Genomic DNA, 24,616 nt, shown 5'->3' with positions numbered 1-24,616 from the left:
CATCAGAATGTCCTGATTTTTTCTAGGTGAGTAGATGGGCTGTCCTTCTATCACCCTGCAGTGAGATGAGTCTTGCATCAGGGAGAGATTTCGTTTTATTCTTATCTAAACACAGGGCTGATAGCTCATATATGGGATTTCAAAGGTCTTTTATTTTTAAACTCCACATCAGAATGTCCTGATTTGTTCTGGTTGAGTAGATGGGCTGTCATTCTATCACCCTGCAGTGAGATGAGTCTGCATCAGGGAGAGATTTCGTTTTATTCTTATCTAAACACAGGGCTGATAGCTCATATATGGGATTTCAAAGGTCTTTTATTTTGAAACTCCACATCAGAATGTCCTGATTTTTTCTGGGTGAGTAGATGGGCTGTCCTTCTTGCATCAGGGAGAGATTTCGTTTTATTCTTATCTAAACACAGGGCTGATAGCTCATATATGGGATTTCAAAGGTCTTTTATTTTGAAACTCCACATCAGAATGTCCTGATTTTTTCTAGGTGAGTAGATGGGCTGTCCTTCTATCACCCTGCAGTGAGATGAGTCTTGCATCAGGGAGAGATTTCGTTTTATTCTTATCTAAACACAGGGCTGATAGCTCATATATGGGATTTCAAAGGTCTTTTATTTTTAAACTCCACATCAGAATGTCCTGATTTGTTCTGGTTGAGTAGATGGGCTGTCATTCTATCACCCTGCAGTGAGATGAGTCTGCATCAGGGAGAGATTTCGTTTTATTCTTATCTAAACACAGGGCTGATAGCTCATATATGGGATTTCAAAGGTCTTTTATTTTGAAACTCCACATCAGAATGTCCTGATTTTTTCTGGGTGAGTAGATGGGCTGTCCTTCTTGCATCAGGGAGAGATTTCGTTTTATTCTTATCTAAACACAGGGCTGATAGCTCATATATGGGATTTCAAAGGTCTTTTATTTTGAAACTCCACATCAGAATGTCCTGATTTTTTCTAGGTGAGTAGATGGGCTGTCCTTCTATCACCCTGCAGTGAGATGAGTCTTGCATCAGGGAGAGATTTCGTTTTATTCTTATCTAAACACAGGGCTGATAGCTCATATATGGGATTTCAAAGGTCTTTTATTTTTAAACTCCACATCAGAATGTCCTGATTTGTTCTGGTTGAGTAGATGGGCTGTCATTCTATCACCCTGCAGTGAGATGAGTCTGCATCAGGGAGAGATTTCGTTTTATTCTTATCTAAACACAGGGCTGATAGCTCATATATGGGATTTCAAAGGTCTTTTATTTTGAAACTCCACATCAGAATGTCCTGATTTTTTCTGGGTGAGTAGATGGGCTGTCCTTCTATCACCCTGCAGTGAGATGAGTCTTGCATCAGGGAGAGATTTCGTTTTATTCTTATCTAAACACAGGGCTGATAGCTCATATATGGGATTTCAAAGGTCTTTTATTTTGAAACTCCACATCAGAATGTCCTGATTTTTTCTGGTTGAGTAGATGGGCTGTCATTCTATCACCCTGCAGTGAGATGAGTCTTGCATCAGGGAGAGATTTCGTTTTATTCGTATCTAAACACAGGGCTGATAGCTCATATATGGGATTTCAAAGGTCTTTTATTTTGAAACTCCACATCAGAATGTCCTGATTCTTTCTGGGTGAGTAGATGGGGTGTCCTTCTATCACCCTGCAGTGAGATGAGTCTTGCATCAGGGAGAGATTTCGTTTTATTCTTATCTAAACACAGGGCTGATAGCTCATATATGGGATTTCAAAGGTCTTTTATTTTGAAACTCCACATCAGAATGTCCTGATTTTTTCTGGGTGAGTAGATGGGCTGTCCTTCTATCACCTTGCAGTGAGATGAGTCTTGCATCAGGGAGAGATTTCGTTTTATTCTTATCTAAACACAGGGCTGATAGCTCATATATGGGATTTCAAAGGTCTTTTATTTTGAAACTCCACATCAGAATGTCCTGATTTTTTCTGGTTGAGTAGATGGGCTGTCATTCTATCACCCTGCAGTGAGATGAGTCTTGCATCAGGGAGAGATTTCGTTTTATTCGTATCTAAACACAGGGCTGATAGCTCATATATGGGATTTCAAAGGTCTTTTATTTTGAAACTCCACATCAGAATGTCCTGATTCTTTCTGGGTGAGTAGATGGGCTGTCCTTCTATCACCCTGCAGTGAGATGAGTCTTGCATCAGGGAGAGATTTTGTTTTATTCTTATCTAAACACAGGGCTGATAGCTCATATATGGGATTTCAAAGGTCTTTTATTTTGAAACTCCACATCAGAATGTCCTGATTTTTTCTGGGTGAGTAGATGGGGTGTCCTTCTATCACTCTGCAGTGAGATGAGTCTTGCATCAGGGAGAGATTTCGTTTTATTCTTATCTAAACACAGGGCTGATAGCTCATATATGGGATTTCAAAGGTCTTTTATTTTGAAACTCCACATCAGAATGTCCTGATTTTTTCTGGGTGAGTAGATGGGCTGTCCTTCTATCACCCTGCAGTGAGATGAGTCTTGCATCAGGGAGAGATTTCGTTTTATTCTTATCTAAACACAGGGCTGATAGCTCATATATGGGATTTCAAAGGTCTTTTATTTTGAAACTCCACATCAGAATGTCCTGATTTGTTCTGGTTGAGTAGATGGGCTGTCATTCTATCACCCTGCAGTGAGATGAGTCTTGCATCAGGGAGAGATTTCGTTTTATTCGTATCTAAACACAGGGCTGATAGCTCATATATGGGATTTCAAAGGTCTTTTATTTTGAAACTCCACATCAGAATGTCCTGATTCTTTCTGGGTGAGTAGATGGGGTGTCCTTCTATCACCCTGCAGTGAGATGAGTCTTGCATCAGGGAGAGATTTCGTTTTATTCTTATCTAAACACAGGGCTGATAGCTCATATATGGGATTTCAAAGGTCTTTTATTTTGAAACTCCACATCAGAATGTCCTGATTTTTTCTGGTTGAGTAGATGGGCTGTCATTCTATCACCCTGCAGTGAGATGAGTCTTGCATCAGGGAGAGATTTCGTTTTATTCGTATCTAAACACAGGGCTGATAGCTCATATATGGGATTTCAAAGGTCTTTTATTTTGAAACTCCACATCAGAATGTCCTGATTCTTTCTGGGTGAGTAGATGGGGTGTCCTTCTATCACCCTGCAGTGAGATGAGTCTTGCATCAGGGAGAGATTTCGTTTTATTCTTATCTAAACACAGGGCTGATAGCTCATATATGGGATTTCAAAGGTCTTTTATTTTGAAACTCCACATCAGAATGTCCTGATTTTTTCTGGTTGAGTAGATGGGCTGTCCTTCTATCACCCTGCAGTGAGATGAGTCTTGCATCAGGGAGAGATTTTGTTTTATTCTTATCTAAACACAGGGCTGATAGCTCATATATGGGATTTCAAAGGTCTTTTATTTTGAAACTCCACATCAGAATGTCCTGATTTTTTCTGGGTGAGTAGATGGGGTGTCCTTCTATCACTCTGCAGTGAGATGAGTCTTGCATCAGGGAGAGATTTCGTTTTATTCTTATCTAAACACAGGGCTGATAGCTCATATATGGGATTTCAAAGGTCTTTTATTTTGAAACTCCACATCAGAATGTCCTGATTCTTTCTGGGTGAGTAGATGGGGTGTCCTTCTATCACCCTGCAGTGAGATGAGTCTTGCATCAGGGAGAGATTTCGTTTTATTCTTATCTAAACACAGGGCTGATAGCTCATATATGGGATTTCAAAGGTCTTTTATTTTGAAACTCCACATCAGAATGTCCTGATTTTTTCTGGTTGAGTAGATGGGCTGTCCTTCTATCACCCTGCAGTGAGATGAGTCTTGCATCAGGGAGAGATTTTGTTTTATTCTTATCTAAACACAGGGCTGATAGCTCATATATGGGATTTCAAAGGTCTTTTATTTTGAAACTCCACATCAGAATGTCCTGATTTTTTCTGGGTGAGTAGATGGGGTGTCCTTCTATCACTCTGCAGTGAGATGAGTCTTGCATCAGGGAGAGATTTCGTTTTATTCTTATCTAAACACAGGGCTGATAGCTCATATATGGGATTTCAAAGGTCTTTTATTTTGAAACTCCACATCAGAATGTCCTGATTTTTTCTAGGTGAGTAGATGGGCTGTCCTTCTATCACCCTGCAGTGAGATGAGTCTTGCATCAGGGAGAGATTTCGTTTTATTCTTATCTAAACACAGGGCTGATAGCTCATATATGGGATTTCAAAGGTCTTTTATTTTTAAACTCCACATCAGAATGTCCTGATTTGTTCTGGTTGAGTAGATGGGCTGTCATTCTATCACCCTGCAGTGAGATGAGTCTGCATCAGGGAGAGATTTCGTTTTATTCTTATCTAAACACAGGGCTGATAGCTCATATATGGGATTTCAAAGGTCTTTTACTTTGAAACTCCACATCAGAATGTCCTGATTTTTTATGGGTGAGTAGATGGGCTGTCCTTCTATCACCTTGCAGTGAGATGAGTCTTGCATCAGGGAGAGATTTCGTTTTATTCTTATCTAAACACAGGGCTGATAGCTCATATATGGGATTTCAAAGGTCTTTTATTTTGAAACTCCACATCAGAATGTCCTGATTTTTACTGGGTGAGTAGATGGGCTGTCCTTCTATCACCCTGCAGTGACTTACATCTTGGAGAGATTTCGTTTTATTCTTATCTAAACACAGGGCTGATAGCTCATATATGGGATTTCAAAGGTCTTTTATTTTGAAACTCCACATCAGAATGTCCTGATTTTTTCTGGGTGAGTAGATGGGCTGTCCTTCTATCACCCTGCAGTGGGATGAGTCTTGCATCAGGGAGAGATATCGTTTTATTCTTATCTAAACACAGGGCTGATAGCTCATATATGGGATTTCAAAGGTCTTTTATTTTGAGACTCCACATCAGAATGTCCTGATTTTTCTGGTTGAGTAGATGGGCTGTCATTCTATCACCCTGCAGTGAGATGAGTCTTGCATCAGGGAGAGATTTCGTTTTATTCTTATCTAAACACAGGGCTGATAGCTCATATATGGGATTTCAAAGGTCTTTTATTTTGAAACTCCACATCAGAATGTCCTGATTTTTTCTGGGTGAGTAGATGGGGTGTCCTTCTATCACCCTGCAGTGAGATGAGTCTTGCATCAGGGAGAGATTTCGTTTTATTCTTATCTAAACACAGGGCTGATAGCTCATATATGGGATTTCAAAGGTCTTTTATTTTGAGACTCCACATCAGAATGTCCTGATTTTTTCTGGTTGAGTAGATGGGCTGTCATTCTATCACCCTGCAGTGAGATGAGTCTTGCATCAGGGAGAGATTTCGTTTTATTCTTATCTAAACACAGGGCTGATAGCTCATATATGGGATTTCAAAGGTCTTTTATTTTGAAACTCCACATCAGAATGTCCTGATTTTTTCTGGGTGAGTAGATGGGCTGTCCTTCTATCACCCTGCAGTGGGATGAGTCTTGCATCAGGGAGAGATTTCGTTTTATTCTTATCTAAACACAGGGCTGATAGCTCATATATGGGATTTCAAAGGTCTTTTATTTTGAGACTCCACATCAGAATGTCCTGATTTTTTCTGGTTGAGTAGATGGGCTGTCATTCTATCACCCTGCAGTGAGATGAGTCTTGCATCAGGGAGAGATTTCGTTTTATTCTTATCTAAACACAGGGCTGATAGCTCATATATGGGATTTCAAAGGTCTTTTATTTTGAAACTCCACATCAGAATGTCCTGATTTTTTCTGGGTGAGTAGATGGGCTGTCCTTCTATCACCTCGCAGTGAGATGAGTCTTGCATCAGGGAGAGATTTCGTTTTATTCTTATCTAAACACAGGGCTGATAGCTCATATATGGGATTTCAAAGGTCTTTTATATTGAAACTCCACATCAGAATGTCCTGATTTTTACTGGGTGAGTAGATGGGCTGTCCTTCTATCACCCTACAGTGAGATGAGTCTTGCATCAGGGAGAGATTTCGTTTTATTCTTATCTAAACACAGGGCTGATAGCTCATATATGGGATTTCAAAGGTCTTTTATTTTGAAACTCCACATCAGAATGTCCTGATTTTTTCTGGGTGAGTAGATGGGCTGTCCTTCTATCACCCTGCAGTGGGATGAGTCTTGCATCAGGGAGAGATTTCGTTTTATTCTTATCTAAACACAGGGCTGATAGCTCATATATGGGATTTCAAAGGTCTTTTATTTTGAAACTCCACATCAGAATGTCCTGATTTTTTCTGGGTGAGTAGATGGGCTGTCCTTCTATCACCCTGCAGTGAGATGAGTCTTGCATCAGGGAGAGATTTCGTTTTATTCTTATCTAAACACAGGGCTGATAGCTCATATATGGGATTTCAAAGGTCTTTTATTTTGAAACTCCACATCAGAATGTCCTGATTTTTTCTGGTTGAGTAGATGGGCTGTCATTCTATCACCCTGCAGTGAGATGAGTCTTGCATCAGGGAGAGATTTCGTTTTATTCTTATCTAAACACAGGGCTGATAGCTCATATATGGGATTTCAAAGGTCTTTTATTTTGAAACTCCACATCAGAATGTCCTGATTTTTTCTGGGTGAGTAGATGGGGTGTCCTTCTATCACCCTGCAGTGAGATGAGTCTTGCATCAGGGAGAGATTTCGTTTTATTCTTAATTTAATATGTTTGGTTTGTTTTTATAGGTGCTTTTGTTATTGACCGAGTAAGCGCTGGGATTTTACCGTAATGCTTCTAATATTCGCGCACCCCAATATCACGTGCGGGCTGGCTTGACTGTGTTTTCCCAAGTGGAGGCTGGCTTGACCGCAGTCTCTCCTCGGGCCTGCGAGTGCAGAATGCCCGAGAAGCGAGGAGGGGTGACAGCGAACTGGAGTCTGTAGCCCCGTGTTGTCTTGAAAATCCAAGCGGATGATGTGAGTATCTCCCACTGCGTGCTCCAGTGAGGATGTCACATCTCCTCCTCTCTAAGTCTCTATTTGTTGTGTTATGGGGCCCTCTAGTGTCTGAACACAGTGGTGCCCCTTATTGACAATACCCACCGACACTGCGCATGCGCGTGGCTGTGGTGCCCTTAAAGCCCCAACCGGCATTGCGCATGCGCTTGGCAGTGGTGCCTTCACAGACCCGTCAACAATCCGCCTTTTGAGAGATGCCGTAGCTGCTCTTAGAAGGGGAACAATTGGCGGGCTGTTTATTGGCTTTATTGATTTTATTTTCATCATTTTTTTGAGCTGCGCCCTTGGCCTGAAGCCTGGATGCGTAAGCGGCAAATATTTTATGACAGAATGATCAACCAATGTGTGACATGTGTTTGTGCAGACTTGAGGATGGTGTTTAGGCATCTCTCGAGGCGGCGGGAACACATTCACGGAGGGGAGAAGGAGGGGCTGTCACGCCGCTCGCTTCTTCTTCCTCGACTGCTGGCCGAAATTCTGGGTTGGCTGAGCCTGAGCTGCAGCCGGAACCGGAGAATTTCTAGGCCAGCCTGCCCTTGTCTCCGGCTGGGCTGGGGACTCGGGGTGAGCTGCGACCTCTGCGTCTTCGGTGTTTTAAACCGAGCAGAGTTCAAGGCAGCTTGGGCAGAGTACTGCTGCTGCCAGAGCAGCGGCTGGACCCTACGAGGGAGGCAGAGGTGGAGTGCCTCGTCCTCCCTCTTCTTCGTCTCACACCTCCTTTGCATGGAGGCGAGAGCAGAGCCGAAAATTCCCTCGGGAACGATGGGCATATCCAGCACATCCTCCTTTTCCCGGTCTGGGAGAGTGGTGAGGTTGAGCCATCTTGCTCTTTCCTGCACCACCATGATCCCAATTGCCTTGCCCGTGGCCTGGACGGCGCAGCGTTGGACATGGAGACAAATGTCCGTGACCGCTGCCATCTCGTCCAGAGTGGCTGCCCCCGGGTTACCCGACAGGTCCTCGCAGAGCTCCGCTTGGTAGGCGGTTAACAGCGAGGACACATTCAGGGCCCTGGCGGACAACGCTGCCGCTTTGTAGGACCTTTCAGTCATTGTCGACTGAAAACGGTCCGACTTTGCTGGCAGCGTGGGGTTCCTGCTTGGTGACGGGCCCCCCTTAGAAGGTAAGCCGCTACCAGCGGTTCCATGGGCGGCATGCAGAGCAGGCCGAGCTTCTCCATTCCGTCACAGTCTAGGGAGGAGGCACCCTGGATTGGGACCTTGTTGCTGAAGGGCCGGTCTCTCCACGAGACCGACACCTCATCCAACATCTCCGGGAAGACTGGAAGGAGTTGTCTCTTTTTCCCCGCTGCTTGGGGAAGATGTTTTCCCTCGTAGCGGGACCTGGAGGTCTCCTTGGCCATTTTGGGACGTTGAGTCTGGCCGCAGCGTGTTTACACACGGCCTGCAGGTCCATGCTTAGACCGGGCGAAGCTGGTGTGCTATCGCCCGGGAGAGCAGCACCTGCCTCAGGCTTTGCAGCCTGAGCCGGTGACATGAAGGTGTCCTCTTCCTGTTCATCCGATTCGGACAGGAGGAACGCCAAGGCGTCCTCCTCGTAGTCCTCCTCGTAGTCAAGCCCGAGGACATCCTCCGCGGGTGAGACCATGGTGAGGTCTAACCGGGAGCCCCAGCTTGGTGGAATGCGGGAAACCGTTCCCGCGTGTCTTACCGTCACCGGGTCCCGGCCTGCCAGGGCGCGGGATTCCGGTTCTATAGCCATAGCAGATAGTGAGCCCCAGACCGACACGGAGAGGGGCTCACTCTCTGTGGCGGACGCCCCCGTGTCCTGACTGCTTGTCGAGCTAACCTTCGGCGGAGGCTCTTAACAGTGAAGCGGACGCAATGTCCGCATGAGCCGGGGTTGTCGATAGCGCCTCGGGCGTGTTCCAGCCCGAGGCAGGACGAACAGACCTGGTGTGTGTCTGTGCCCGAGATCTTCAACCCGCAGCCGCAGAGTCGAGCCACCGAGTCGAGCCACCGAGTCCCTGACTCCTCTGGTGTGAGGGAGAGGGGCGTCCATCTTGGTCGCCTCGTGGCGTGGAGAGGGCCCGCTCTCGACAGGTGGGACGGGAGAAAAGATAAAACCACCTTGTCCTTAATCCGGAGAAAAGGACAGTGTGGGTCTTTTATTCCCGGAGAATACTGACTGGTGTGGCAGTATGCTCCTTAAATCCTTTCTTCCTCCGTGGAGAAGAGAAAAGAGAAAACTTCCTCGCTACCGTGGTGTCGGTAGAGAGGGAGTGAGCTAGCAACAGGTGTGCTGCTAGCTTGAAAAAATCGGACCTACCTTACTTTCTCGGGTAAGAGAAGGACGAGGTCGATTTTAAACACTAACTGCGTTAGTACTACCGTCTTCCTGCGAAGCAGAAGGAGTAGCCCGCGAGTGCCCGTCGACCGAAATTGATATTTGGGTTCAGTCTGTGGACAGTGAAGCTTCCCCGGCTACTGTAGAGATGTGCTCTGAAGCGAGAAGAGGTGTTTGAATGACGCATGCGTCGTGGTGCAAGCTACTTATAGGGGGTGATTTCCCTGACGCTGACGTCAAGATCACCAGCCAATCAGGATTGGCGTAATGAGATTGATGCTTCTGTTTGCTCCGCGATGAGGCGCATCCCATAGTGAGACATCGAACGGAGTGTTATGAATGAGAACTATTACACTTTGTTTCTAAACCATCAATGAAAATATACTGTAATCAAACCATGCTTCAAACGGACTTACCGATTAGATGTCACTTAAAATCAGATGCGGCCAGTCTCCTCTTCAAACTCAACCTGTGAAAATAAATCTGTTTTCACAGCCATGAGGATCAACACTGATCCTCATGGCTGTGAAAACAGATTTATTTTCAAAAACAGCTTCTGCTGCCAACACTGGCAGCAGAAGCTGTTTTTGTTGATACTCACTGCTCTCAGTGTTACTGTATTGTACTTGGCCATACTTCCCTTACACGTATCTTGTAACACATACATTCAAGCAGAAAATATAACATCTAACATTATTATTTATTACAAAGTCATTAGCAGATATGGTCCGGGCAACTATTAAATAGGCCAAATGCATTGAGCTGCTTTATGTTAGTTAGGCTTTGCTTTACTGTATGACAAGTTGACTTTTCTTGACCACCGGACTCAAAAATACATTTCAATATTTGTTATAAAAATGTCCTAGTCCAACTGAAACTTGGATAAATGACAGACACATGTGCAGCATTTATAAATCTTATTATTCAACAATATTCACATTACAACATCAACACTGCTCTGCTTGTGACAGGTTCTAATAATCCCAATATATTGTATAGTTCATTTGTAATACATTATCGAGAGGCACTTCCAGTAAGTCTGGCAATAGAGGAGCTACAGTATTGTGTCTAAATTACAAAACAGTAAAAATAAATATTTTTCTAAAAGTTTTTTTTTCATAATATACTTTGAATCTGTACAGAATATATTTGTTTTATACAAAGCCAAACCATATCTAGAAATAAAATGTCATATATCACTTAAACAAATACTGGTGAATCACACAATGTCCCATCCTGTAGGTATTGCTACATGTGTATTGCTACAAGTGCAAGATACTGGTGAGAAGAAAACAATTTAGTCTGTGAAGCGCCTGCTATACAGTAGAAAATAAAAAATAATCGTACTAGTCTTGTTTGTGTTGCTTTAAATGAAAAAAAAGTTTGTTTTGGTTTCCTTTGTAACGAACACCGAAAGCTGAAGAATGTAGCATTCAAAGAGTATAGACATACATGTGAAAATGGTATGGCATAGGAGCAGAGCCCCCTTTAAATTGGCTGAAACAAACAATAAAAAAAGGAATGTTTTTGGTTCAAACCATCAAAAGAAAGGGCTTCAGTCTGAGAGCAGAACAGTCTGCCAGGTCCACTGTGCTACTGCTGCCTATCACAATGCAGTGAAATACAAATACTACACCGTCTGTTAGCAGGGGAGCCGCCAGGGATTTTTGGCACCATGAAAAGATATCACATTGGTTACTTAAACATGTTTTTCTTAATGTTCTAAAATAGTGTGGGCCCCTGTCAGTCACGAGCCCTTAGAATCGTCCTAACTTTTCACCCCCTTACGGCGCCCCTGTCTGTTAGATCAATGCTTCATCAAAGTTTCTTATGCTTTAATCTTCCCTGTCTGTACATGAGAATTGTTACTAAGTATAAGCATATCCAGACATCGTTCTCAGGTTCTGAATAACACTGAAAAATAAGAAGATGCAAGAAACATGCTCCTTTTAGGGCTCTTTTTTGTGCAAATCACAGAAAAAGACAGAGTTCATAAAGTGTCTTTGGTTTGCACAAGTTAATTCAGTGTGCAGCAATCGCCTTCTGCTCGTCCCTATTTAAAAGAAACTACTGATACTGGCTTTGTTTTGTACCAGTTTTTACACAAAGACAATGTAAAACAAGATGTCTCTGACCACTGATGTTGCCAAGAGACACTCAGATAATAACAAAAAACTGGTAAAATGAGCTTTCATGTTTGATTGCCAAGAATATTTCGGAAGAATTTTGAGAGCCAGCGGGTAGTTGATATTTAATAGGGCCAAAAGGAAGGGCGTCAAACAAACTCAAGGAGCAACTCATCATCCTCAAGTAGTTTAACCTTTCACTGCAGTGATGTGGGGAGGGAGGCTGTGGCTCAGTGGGTAGTGTGCTGGACTTCGAATCACGGGGTAGCAAGTTTGAGTCCCACTGCAGTCAGCATGTGTCCCTGGGCAAGACACTTCACCCCAAATTGCTCCTGTGGGGATTGTCCACAGTATTGAATGCATGTTAGTCGCATTGGATAAAAGCGTCTAACAAATGACATGTAATAGTAATGTACAAGTGTACTTCAAGGTGTGTCAGTACATCATGACATCACTGCAGAGTTGGGTTAAAGTTACTGCAAAACTAGGATCATACCAGTGTTTCCAAAAGTTTTTAAACGTTTCACTTAATCATGCGTAGCCTGCTTTACATTTCACAAGACACTTATTACACCAGCCAACGAAGATGAATAAAGCTACCCTTTAAGATTTGAGGAAACCCTTCCTTATATCTGGCAAAAAAAAAACTCAATGGCAACAAACAGCTTCAGATTGTTAACAAAAAGTATTGTGACCACAAACTCTATCACAGCTTTGATTCCGTCTCTTTGATTGCTGCACTGCAGTGTATACAGTTAGTGAGGCAGGGCTGGAAAGGGAGATCAGAGGAAGGGAAGCGTCTATTTTGACTAACTGGATCCCAAGTGAGCTTTGAATTCTCTGATCAGTTAGAATTCAGGCTAATAAAGGGAAAGGAGTGGGAGAAAATCTGCAAATTCCCAAACAGAAGTAGGCATGGGATGGTGCAAATGTGAGATATAAGAACAAATCCATTGCAAGAGTATGCACAGTAGATTGCAAGTGAGGCCTCGATATATACTATACGGTGCGTCGCGTATTTACAGTGCATGGAGCAATAGCTCATTCATGAGTGCCACAAATTCCTGTTGTTTACAGGAGGCTTTTTATAGTTTATGTCATTTTTAAACTGAAATTTGATAGCTACAGAGCTTCAAAAAGGGTCAACTAAAAGACCCATTAGGTTGCCTTACATACAGTTGTGTATCAGCTGGTGTGCAGATCATTCTCACCACTACAGATAAACTTATCATGAGAAGCCAATGCAAGGACAGGCTATTGGAAGACATAAGGTCCAGCAGGGGACATGTATAAATATAAGTCAACTTGCTATACTAAAAACATAATGCTGCACGTTTTGGCAGATAAGACGTACATTGTTCAGGGGTCTGATAACCCCTTTCTCTTTTCCTTTTTTTCTGTTGCCAAGCAACATTTGCTGCTTTCATTATGGACTGAGCCACATCAATGCTGGGGGTAATTTAGCAACGCTGGAAGGATTTCCGACAAAGTTTTATAAGAGAAACTAAATGGAATTGTTCGCCAAAAAAAAATTACTGAAAATATACATTTCTGAAATAATGGACTCAAAAGTGTAGTCATGGAGTCAGACCTACATTTTGAAATCCACCTTAGGAAAATTACCAAATCATTCTACTATCACGATAAGATTATATAAAAAATAAAAGGTTTGCGTCTCAGCAGGATGTAGAATTGGATCGATCGGACGTCTGCGCTGCCTCAGAACGCTGAGTCCTCACTGAAACCAAGAGACGACAGCTCTCAGATTGTTACACTGGCCTCCTGTGTGTCAAGGAATTTACTATTTGTGTGTTGGTCTATAAAGCACCGAATGGCTTTAGGGCCAAAATAAAAGCCTTATCTTCTGCTCCGTCATGAAGCGTCAGGTCTGCTTACCGTCCCCAAAGTCAGAACTAGAAATGGAGAAGCAGCACTGAGTTTGAAACTTTTCTTTTATTCTGTTCTAGCTTTTTTATCTTTCATTGTATTCATTCAAATGTGTCTTTTTGTATATACTTGTTTTTAATTTTTTTATGCATAATATGTCTTTTATAAATAACCTCAAACTTCCCTGTTGTTAAAAAGTGCTACAATAAATAAACCTGGTTTTGTTTCCTCTCAGCTGGATCTGAAACACTAACAATATACTCAGGCATCGACGAGCACAGGCTTTCTTTTGTATAGCAGTGAAAACAATCTCACCACTGCACCCTTCTCCGTGCAAAGGAAATACGCAGTCAAGGGCATTAGGTCGCACGGTTGAGCCCTCTTTTGCACAATGGGTGTTTTGATAACAGTGCAATGGATACAGCTGAGGATTTAGACAGTATTAAAGTTAGTAAAACTCTAATTGAGTTAAGAAATTGGATCACAGTAGGGCAAGTTCATCCAGAAAAAAAACTTAGATAGTGTCTGCAAACAAGCCTATTCAATTGGTCTGTTTGTGTCCAGTGCATTTAAATAATTGTATTTCATTAAGTATAATTGGTATCCTTAGTGGATGTTTGCATGTCTATCTAATGCTCTTTGTGAATTAACTAATCACAATTCTCCTGGGCATTTTATGTTGCCTCAGAGATTCCACGACTGCATTCTTGCAAATTCCCTACCTGCTACAGAGCTGAAGAAAGATAACAATGAACTTAAATACCTCTGTTAACAAGCCCCTCAGATAGACGCACACGCTGGGATTTATCAGCCTACATCGCCTCCTGAGCATGTATTCACTTTGCAATTTTGACACATTGACTGCTACACATCAGTAAGTGAAGACACAAAGCAGCTATACATCTCTGAACCTGAATCCCCAGTGCTGCGTAGCTTTGCCAATGTCAGATCAAATACACTGTACTGAGTATCTGTGTAATACATTTTGCAGACTTGGAGACGTATATCATCACATGATTTGGAATCCGACCTAACTGACCTAATGTCAAAGGGTTACATCTAGAGGAATCTACTGAAATGTGAAAAGGATCTAAGACCCCCCCTTGACTTGTCATAAGCAGCTACAAGTCAGGCTAAAAGGCTTCTCCCTCTCCTCCTTCCTCTCTCATTACTAAGTCTTATTACTAAGGCTGTTCTCCGTGTTCACACTCTTCTCCATCGCCACCAGTCTCATTCTCTGAGAACATCAAAGGAGAGCAAAGACACCTCGTTAGGCCATACACCGCGTCATTGGTAAGGACTGCAAATGGAGAAAAAAAATCCAGGTCTGCTGACCTATGATAAGATCTCAACGAAACATTCTCTAACTCTATATTTTCTATATTTTGTGTCCATTATATGCTACTTTAAAAAGAAACCATGCAGAATAAAAGACATCTTCAATTACAGCCTTTTTCAAACTACTTGTATCTCCTTACCTGTGTTGGTAAAATTCTAACATTCCTTTTTTATTGGCTCTCCTTGAGGATTAACTACATGTACAACATCTTGTGATTTCCTCAGTGTTAGTTAAGAAAACCCTGACAGTATCACAGAAAATTACAGTTTTACACTTCGTCAATTCTAAATTTGACTTTAAAAAGGATTAACTAATATTATATATTAATTATCAATAGACATGTATGCAGCTGTGACCCTTGTTTTGTGTTATTCCTTAAAGCAAGGCTTAGAACAAATGGGTCTTTGCAATTTGGTGCAACATAACAAATGAAGGATTTGGATCTGATTGAATCATTTTTAGCGGGTACACAGCAACCCCTGGATTTGTTTATGTATGATGGAGGTTAATCCTCTCTGGTGATTTGGAGCTGTGAGGTAACTCTTTCCCGGGCCACTATGGCTTACTGGATTACTTTACTTCGGGAAAGATTGGCCTACATACCAGCTATAAATGATATTGCAAAGAAGAAATAATTCTGGTCATTAGTTAGAAAGTGGCATAACATGTGAATATAAATTATATTTTCTTGACAAAACACATGACCTTATTAGCTAGTTTTGTGTCTTGTAAGTTGGTTTGATGTAACTAACAGTATGATCTGCAGTGTTGTAGCATAAGGGGACCTTACACTTAAAAAGCAGTAATTCAATAGAGTTGTGTTCTACAGTATAATGTGATCTGTTACCTTGTTTTCCTTGTGGTACCTTTGTTTTTCACAAAGGGCACCACGTGTCTGAGTAATTCAAAAGCATCACAAACAGCATAAAGAAGATCTTGTAAAAGCGGCAAGTAAAGGACAAGGAAGCTACACGTCCTGTCCAGGCAATTTTTTCTCTATGGGTTTCTGCCTTCCTGAGTTGTGTGGCTTTGAAACGTGAAGGTGTGCTGGACTTACTTTTGTAAGAAAACACAGGGAGAGAACATGCGGACAAACATTGTAGTACATGAACAAAACCCTTGTTGTGTATGTTTTTCCTTGAGCGAGAATAAAGCTTTTAGAGCAACAGGGTTCTTTGTTAAACTTCTTATCTGTTCCGAGAATGGAATGTGATTCTACAGTAGCATTGTGTGCGTGTGTGTGAAGCTTGTGTGGGTGTATGTCCGTATTCACAATGTACTACAACTGGGCCTTTTTCCCCGTCTCCCTCTCAAATCCACACGGCTGAGCCCCAATGGACACAGCCTTTTCCCTGGCTTTCATCCCATTGTCTTCACTGACTTGTTACACATCCTCCACCAGCTGAGTGGCTCCACAGTGTGCTGTGGGTGCAACAACAAGGGGGGGGGGGGGGGGGGGGGGGGGTTGTGACAGTGTATTACTCACTGGTGGAATGAATCTGTGAATCTGCGTGGTTAGCCTGTAGTGGGATTGACAGCCTGGGTGAGGGCAGCCGATCCAGACTAAATCAAACATTACAGCAAAAACAAGTAGCCTGCAGTCCCAATATTTTTTTTTCTTTTGCTCATTGCACCTCTCTTCCCTCAACAGATAAACTGGGCATGCATAATCCCTGTCCTCAAACCCAGGTTTTTGTTAGGCACATATTACCCCAGATATCTTCTACAGTGTTGTGTCGAAGTGATGTGCTGGCTACCATATCAAGAGTTTAGTTATGAAAGAAATACAAATGTTTAGACAACGTTCAGATTCCTGGTTTAACGAGGAAGACAAAGTTCATAATATCACTCTGGTTCCTTATCGTTTTCCCCCGAAGTCTCTGATTGTGGAAATATTTCTTCTTCCTCTATAGCCGGTATCTCTTCCCTGTCATCGAGACCGTCAGTTGACTCCTCCTCCTTGCTTGCTAGCTCTTCCTCTTCCTCGTGAATGGCTGTGATTGGATCAGTGGGGCTGCTGATGCAGTTTGGCTCCTCTTTCTGAGCTTCCTCCTGAGCTTCTGCAGCGATGACTCTTGTCCACATTTCATGGTTTTCCAGAATATGCTGTGTTATCTGGCAAAACACTTTCCTCCTGCTCACCTTGTTGGTTTCTTGTCGCTCTGTCAGAGACAAAGTCAACAGTTAGACAAACTCCTGGAAAAGCTGACCTTGCTTACTTGCCAAAAGATAGAATACAGGACTGATGCAATCTGTCTGAACATTAAATGTTAGCCAAAACCTGGAGACAGTTAGCTCAGCTTAGCTTAGCATCAATAGAGCAAATAGGGCAAAACCACATTGACAATGTTTAAAGTTTGTAAAATTCCACAAGCATCATCTCTAAAGCGCTCTTTAGTCAAATACATGCAACATCTTAAATGTAAAATGTAAATGTTTGGCCAGTGACTGCTTGAAGTTGCCTCTCGTTGTCTGGCTACCATAGCAACAATGAAAGTTAAACTAACTGTTTTTCCCCGTACCTAGTCATTATGCAAAACCAAGAAAAATGTCTCCGGGTTCCAGCTCTATATTATCAAAGACAAATACAAGTCGTATCAATCCGTTAATCTAAATCTCAGTAAAAAAGCAAATCCTTCTATATCCCAAAATGCCAAATGGGTCGTTTAATATGTTAGCTAAATAACAAACAATGCAATTTTACAATCTCTGTAGGCATTCTAACTAAGTACATCACAGTTGTATGAAGTGGCTATGGGGTACAAATACCTTCCAATAAATGTGAGTAAAACAATTTGTATTAAAACATGATTGTATTATTTTGCAGAGGTTGACATACGGGAGTTCTCAGAACTTGTTGATGTGTCCTCATCTGCTGATTCCTCCTCTTCCTCTTCTGTATCGAGTCCCTCCTTCGCCTCTTCTGCATCTGTCTCTCCCTCAGGGGGGTCAACCCAGCGTCCCGGCATAAGAGCAGCAGAGTTGTAGGAGGAGCACAGAGGCCCCACGATGTGAGTGATGAACGACTCCTGCAGTTTAGCGAGCTGTGGAGCGGACCGGTCCATGAAAGGGCTGATGGGAAGGCCCAGGCTCACTTCTTCGTCACCCTAAGAGGGTACAAACATGGAAAATATGTCAGATGCACAGACTGGATTAAACATTAATGTGCTGGAAAACATTACATGCACACAAACACACAGTTACAGTTTTTAATAAAGAGATTTTCCTATTGTGGTCTTTTCCATTTTTGACATTTCTTGATAATAAATATGGCTTAGATGTATGTTGCAGAGTCTTATGTTATATGGCTTCTGTTGATGTGACATACATTGTGTCAGTCATTTGCTGAGGTTTTCTGTTGGTTTTCTTTTTGCCGGGGCTTCAGGGGGACAGAGGGGCAAGGGCTCCCGTTGCTATAGAAACCTGAACTTGTATGGCATCAGTGTCCTGGACTAGTGGTCCGTGTTATAGATGTGAATATGTGTGAGAAAAACATACGCAGTCCCTCAAAAGACATTCTCAAAGCTATTCCGTGAACTGACCAGAGGGTTTGAGATAAGCTAAGACTCAGAAACACATCAGAGGGAGGAAGTCTTCCTCAGAAATAAGCAAAGCTATGATTTTTTTCCTGGTTTTCAAATATGATTGTACACACATTTTGTTATTAAGAATGGACAAAATAAACAAATATTGAGAGTCAGTTTGCTGATTGAGAAGCATTGTGATAATACATCTTTGTATACATACAAATGTGTTTTTTCATTTCGAGTTGAATAAATATTAGGGATAAAAGTGAAAGAAATATTTGTTTGCATCTTTACCTTCTTTAATGCATAGCAAAAAATAGCTTTATTTAAGTCTTTGGCGATTTGCTTGGCACTTACTGAACTGACCAATGAGACGCACTGTTGGTTAAGGGCAGGATATGTTGCCATGCATCCATCTACAGTGGTCTCTTAACAAATTCATGAGCTAGTAGACAAGTCTTTTGACTATTCTATTTCTGTTTGCAGGGAACATCCAGTTTCACACATAAAGCACTTGGCGGAAGGTCCTTGAGCGAGAAAGCAAATTACTATCATCTGCAGAGATGCTGTTATGCAGTTGATCCTGACCTCACTCTATAAGAGGTGAGCAAAAAGCTGAATTGCTTCTCGGAAGCAACATCTATAGCTTTATCCTTGGAAATATTGTAATACAATTCCAAGAATCGGATAAGAGTTGGTTGGCTTTTTGCTGACTGTCAATCAAATCTGATAAAACATCACCCACTCAGTCCTTATGATGCATGTTATTTCATTGAGTAAAAAATACCAAATATGTTGTTTTTGTATTCATAAATGTTGATTAGCATTAACGTTTTAAGGGGTTTTAAAGTGAGACGAATACAAACAAATGTTTTCTGTAAATAAAATGCAAGGGAAGGTAAGATAATTGTTCTTATTCCTGAGGGGCAATTTGTTGCACAGCCAGCAGTTATACAGTCAACAGACTAATCAGCATACAAACACATAGAAACGGGGACTAATGGATTATTTTATTGGTCCGACATCTTGGGAGAACATTTCTGCAACCAGTTTGCAACCTGAACTCACTGAACATAAGGTGACTGGGGTCGGAAAGGAGAGTTGGGTCTTTTTTGTATCTGTGACCTTGTACGCTTGAGAAAGGTACACTTGAGATGTTGAAAATAAAATGCACTATTATTCAATTCTCTACACTCAAAGGATCTGCAGCTACAGCAGGAATTGGTCTGGAATGGTCAATAGTTTAAGGTGGCCAATGTGAATTTATAGTAGCAGATTAAAAAATATATATTGTTGTTTAATTGCTCACCCAAGTAAAATACATTCTGACGAGTTTCTGATCTCAATTGCTAGTTTCAAGCCTTCGTCAATAACGCATGATGTTCATTTAAAAAAATGTGATCCCATTTGAAGTACATCAGATGATTATGCACCATATGCTTTACCTTTTTTTTTTACCACTATGTTGTCCAATCTAGTTGCTCTCCTTGTTTCCTACTTTCAACTTATAACCCTTTACAGTGTGTTATCAGTTCAGGAATGTATTTGTAAACGTTCTCCAGCATTTGGTTTTATTTTGCTCCACCCTGTTCTATCACTTCTTAGTGCAAAACTAAGATGGCAATAGCAAAAATGACATACTAGGGGCCTCCTAACCCTAGTCCACAAACCCTTTATGAGATCACAGGGACCTTTTCCTAGAAAAAATATAATTATGTTCAGATCTTATATATCTTCCTAGCAACGTCTTTGCAATTTGTTACCAGTAAGTAGTATTTAGAACTTACTGTACTTGGTAAAGTACACTTCCACCAATCGATGTGCAATTTTTAAAAAGAGAATTGTAAGGGGATTTTTTTAGCATACTTGTTCGTAGAACTCGTTGACGATGCCCTCTGTCCACTGCAGGTGCAGCTCTTTACACTTCAGTGGTCCATTGACATCAGCCAGCTTGATGCACATCTGGCACACCAGCAGCCGGTCGTTTTCATTGGTCCAATCAATACCGGAAACCCCTTCGTCACCCACCTGGGGAGATGTGCACAGGATGGTTTGTGTTAAAACCGTTATGAAATCCCTTAGTTTCAAGACAATCTGAAAGGTTATTCAAAGATTTTTTACCTTAGCGTTAAATTCTGCAAGGAAGTCAAAGTGCTTTTTGAGGTCAGTGGCCAGGATGGCTTCAATAACTAGGAAGCGGAAGCGTTTGAACTCCACATGTTCGAGGTTTGCCAGGAAGTTAAACTCAGGTCGGGACATAAAGAGGTTCCACGCTGAAGCTGCATGGTGGTTCTCCAAGACGGAACGATCATTGTACAGAAGAGCCTACAGTGGAAGACCAAGAGGAGAAGGTGAAATACAATTCTGTCTTGTTATATAAGATGAACACTTTAGTGTTTTTCACCATGAGAATTGTGGTATTGATATTGACTCTCTCGTGTAATGGATAGAGCTTATTAATTATCTGGTCGGCACTGCAATAAGCTAATATTGATATGTTCAAATATAATAATAACAATTACTAGTTTTTTATGGCATATTCCCCCTAGGTTGTTGGATAACTATTATTAATGTAAATTATTACCTTCATGAAATACAGGTTTTTTCACATATAGGACAGGTTGTCACATTGACTTATTGAGTTCAAAGCAAACGTTTTTTGTGACAGCTTGCTCTACTTTATGCTGTTGCGAAGAGCCAGTCTTACCTGCGGTGCACTTGTAGCTACAAGGAAAGCGTTAGTCCTTCCAGGATGGTCATAATCGTGCATTGCAGCAGCTACATAGAGGGCCATGAGCTCCAGGCCAGGGATGAGGCCAGCCAGGGAGCTGTAGCCGTCCTCCAGCACAGAGTTCATCTTGGACACCAGGAAGCCTGTGGCACCAGGAGAAATGCCATTCTCTGGGTCTACGAGCAAAAAGAAACAAAGCTCACACTCCAGTCACTGATGGTGCTCTGTGCTCGAATGATTCCCCCTTATTAGTTACACCTTATTATTCGTCTTGTAGGTTGTCGTGTTAAATGGCTGTCTGGATTGTGAGTTGTGGCTGCGCCTGTTGCCTTGGTCCTTCTTGACGCCCACGTTATTATTTTTGGCAGTAGCGAAAAGCTGTTAGACAACTTTTATTTTTCACAATGTAAGTAAGTTCACGATGTTATTTTTTTCATATGGATTGTCTATGTTGTTATTATTAAGTTGCTTATTCTAAACGCACGATATCTATTGCAAGTCTGTCTCTCCTGCGAGAGGGATTCCTCCACCTCTTGGATTTTCTTAATACCTTTTAGTTTTTTTGTGGGGGAGTTTATATTTGTCCACTGCAAGGGGCTAAGGACAGAGGGTGTGTTTTGCTATACTGTACAGCAAACAACAATTAAACTGTGTACAGCCTTTACACATTTTAAAACCCCTGAGGCAAATTTGTATATTTTACTAATTTCACCTAGCTACTATTATAATTTAATCGGAAGGACATTATCAACATACTGTGTCTGTCTGTCTGTCTTTTGTAAACAATGTGTGCATGTTCAGTTTTGTTTTGTTTCGTAAGCCTTCCTCTGTGAATGTGTGTGAAATAATATGCAACATGTTACAGCATGTATTACATGATTTATCTGGACACAAGAGATCAACTGGCGGTGGTGGCAAAGTCAATAGGGACTTGGCTTGAGAACTGGAAAGTCACAAGTCCAAGTGCTACCGAGGTGTCCCTGAGCTAGGCACCGTTCCCCACACTGCTCCCCCCAAGCGCCGTACATACTGTAATGGCAGCCCACTACTCCTAACAGAATGGGTCAGCAATGTATTATACCTACAAACATCTGGACCTTATGGGGAACATATTGTGCAGGCCTGCTCTTAAAACCGCATGCATTAAAAGTCCTCACCAGTGTGTATCCCATTCTCAGTCAGCAGGGTCGGCAGGCCCGGTACCGGCTGAGTGGTGAGGTACCAAACAGCATGGAGCACATCAGTGGCATGGATCCGGTTATGATCTGGGGAGGGTTAAAAACATTTTTAAATTGGGTTGATACGATTGATTGCAGTCAGCAGTGTTAGGCTTGCTCTTTTATAATAAATATTCGTAAAATCTTAGATATATGTTGCAAAAGTAGTACACATTGCAGTTTCATAGGGAAGAGAACATCTAAACCATGTACACCTCCTAAAGATAATTGCATAATGTATAAATATAGTTGTACTCTATTTTAGAAACATAAGGATTTTAGATGCTGTAAAACCTTTTTAAAAGCTCATGCTACCCATCAGCTACATATTCCATTTCAATATGAATTGAAATGAACAAATAGTTAATTAGATATGATCATCTTGTGACTTGATATGTCTGCCAACTGTCAAGTATAAGGGCACACAGTAAATTACTAAAGCAGAAACAAGGCCTGTTCTCATATCACTTTAACAAGGCACTACATCCCCCTTGTGGCTGATAAAAGTAATGTTCGACATCAATAATTTACTTAATTTATTAAACATGAAAATCTTCCACTCACAAGGGATGACCCTGTATCCGTTCTCCAAAGCATGGAAGTAGTTCATGAACTCTCGTACAGGAATTCTGAAGGTCTCAAATAGACCTGTGTCCTCAAAGAGCTTATAGGAAACCTGGGATATGAAACAAGGAAAACATACTGTGAGTCATATTTAATAGAGGTTCAGAAGTACCTGCACAAGTTAGATGCCGCCTATCACAGTGCACTGAGATGTCTTACTAATTGTAAAGCACTTACTCATCACTGTACCCTGTATGCCAGGGCAGGTTTGCCTTCACTTACTGTACGGAGGCTCAGTCATTGGTACATGTTCATAAAGCCATGTTGGGTAAACTCCCGTCTTATATCTGCTCTCTGATTAGACAGAGAGTTGCAAGTATAGCTATTGCCTGAGATCACATGGTGTGGTCTTATTACATGTGCCAAGTGCAAAGACTAACTTAGGTACGAAAGCTTTTATGTGCGCAGCTCCTCTTGCTTGGAACAGTCTTCAAAAATAATTGAAACTGAGCAATTTGGTTCCACTGCATGTTTTTAAAGCTCGGATAGGTGCAATGATACTTGATACTGTTGGTACTTGTCAATGTCGCTAGGTATGTAATAAATGAAGCCCTGTAAATATGATGTATGATGTCCTGTATTGTTTTATGTTGTTTTATGTTTCATGTTGTAACCTACTTGCTGCAGGCCTCCCTTGAAAAAGAGATCAATGATCTCAATGGGACCTACCTGGTTAAATAAAGGTTTGAAAGTAGTCCTCTGTCCATAGCAAATGTTTTGTTAAAGAAAGGTTGAGAATCGGCGAAGACAAAATTATGAACAGCTGTAAAATATGTCTTCCCACTGCCTGTACAGCGAATGCTACTTCTACACCAAGCTGTTAATTGCATACATGTGAAACAGTCCTAAAAGAGTTTTTTTTTTTTATTAGAGTAAAAAAGATTTCTGAGATATCAATACCGATTCAATTAAGGGGAATTGAATCGGTATTGATATCTCAGAAATCTTTTAAGTGTTTCAACATGTCATCATCAATAAGTGATTTACCTGACTAAGGATGCAGCCTGTCTTGCCATTGGTCTTCTCCATCAGACTGAAAATAGGAAAGTTCCAGTTGTTGATTTGACACAAGAGAGGCTCCAGCTCCGACACTGCCAGAGGCTCCTGGGCAGAGATTGGCTTGTCCTGTCAGGTAGAGTAAAATAACTTATATCGTTTCAACATCCTTATTACGAAAGAAATGATCCATCTTCTTCTTTTTGTCATAGTTTTTTTGAGGGATTTGAAGCATTTGAGCTCATAAGAGACAATTGAGACTTTTTTGTTCCTGTTACCCAATCAGCCCTTTCTGACGGCCTACCTCTGGTGGTGGCAGGAGTGGGTGAAGAACGATGCCCTCTGCCAGATACTCCCTGCAACCTTCCCTGGCTTCAGGCTGCTTCTTGCCTCCCTCTCCCTCCTCATCATTCTGTGCAAAGTCGCTGCTGTCACTGTGGTTGGTCTCATAGGTGCTGTCGTAGGTGCTGTCATAGTCTGAGGAAGCTACTGCGCGCTCATCTGGGGACACAGTACATATTGCAATTGAATGCATTGATATTGGCAGTAAAACAAATTACAATGAGGGACAGCGAGTTAAAGGTCCCCTATTATACTGTTTTTCATCAATATATTATAGGTCTCAGATATATACAAAACATGTCTCTGAAGTGTTTGACTCGAAATACCAAACAGTATCATTGTAGCAGTGTGCAACTCGATTTTGACAGGATAACAACTGGTGACTTCTAGAATTGTGTGAGTAACATTCTGTTTTTAGACTTCTCTGTTTCAGTGTGTGTACTCTGTATAAATGCTCTGTAGTTGATCTGACTGAAATTGTGATTTTAAATCTCAAAACCGCTACAGTATCTGTCAGGCAGAAACTTGGGACAAG

The 24,616-nt window shown here is 41.7% G+C and overlaps 1 protein-coding gene across 2 annotated transcripts in view; it reads right to left on the bottom strand.

Annotated features, from left to right (window-relative positions):
• Positions 1-16,111: 16,111 nt before the first annotated feature.
• pde3a (phosphodiesterase 3A, cGMP-inhibited) overlaps positions 16,112-24,616 on the bottom strand; it is a 56,689-nt gene continuing 48,184 nt past the window's right edge. For both annotated transcript variants that reach the window (XM_034098031.2, XM_034098032.2), the window contains exons 7-15: positions 24,044-24,240; positions 23,731-23,868; positions 22,684-22,795; positions 22,060-22,167; positions 20,879-21,078; positions 20,293-20,496; positions 20,038-20,199; positions 17,484-17,751; positions 16,112-16,806 (exon numbers count right to left, since the gene is read on the bottom strand). In XM_034098031.2, coding sequence (XP_033953922.1) covers positions 16,490-16,806; positions 17,484-17,751; positions 20,038-20,199; positions 20,293-20,496; positions 20,879-21,078; positions 22,060-22,167; positions 22,684-22,795; positions 23,731-23,868; positions 24,044-24,240 — 1,706 coding nt within the window. In that variant the 3' untranslated portion in view covers positions 16,112-16,489. The remainder of the gene's footprint in view (positions 16,807-17,483; positions 17,752-20,037; positions 20,200-20,292; positions 20,497-20,878; positions 21,079-22,059; positions 22,168-22,683; positions 22,796-23,730; positions 23,869-24,043; positions 24,241-24,616) is intronic.

The sequence above is a fragment of the Pseudochaenichthys georgianus genome, chromosome 13, assembly GCF_902827115.2.
Source record: "Pseudochaenichthys georgianus chromosome 13, fPseGeo1.2, whole genome shotgun sequence".
Classification (NCBI taxonomy): Eukaryota; Metazoa; Chordata; class Actinopteri; order Perciformes; family Channichthyidae; genus Pseudochaenichthys; species Pseudochaenichthys georgianus.
The sequence above is the reverse complement of the archived record's forward strand: the minus strand, read 5'-3'. Positions and strand labels throughout refer to the sequence as shown.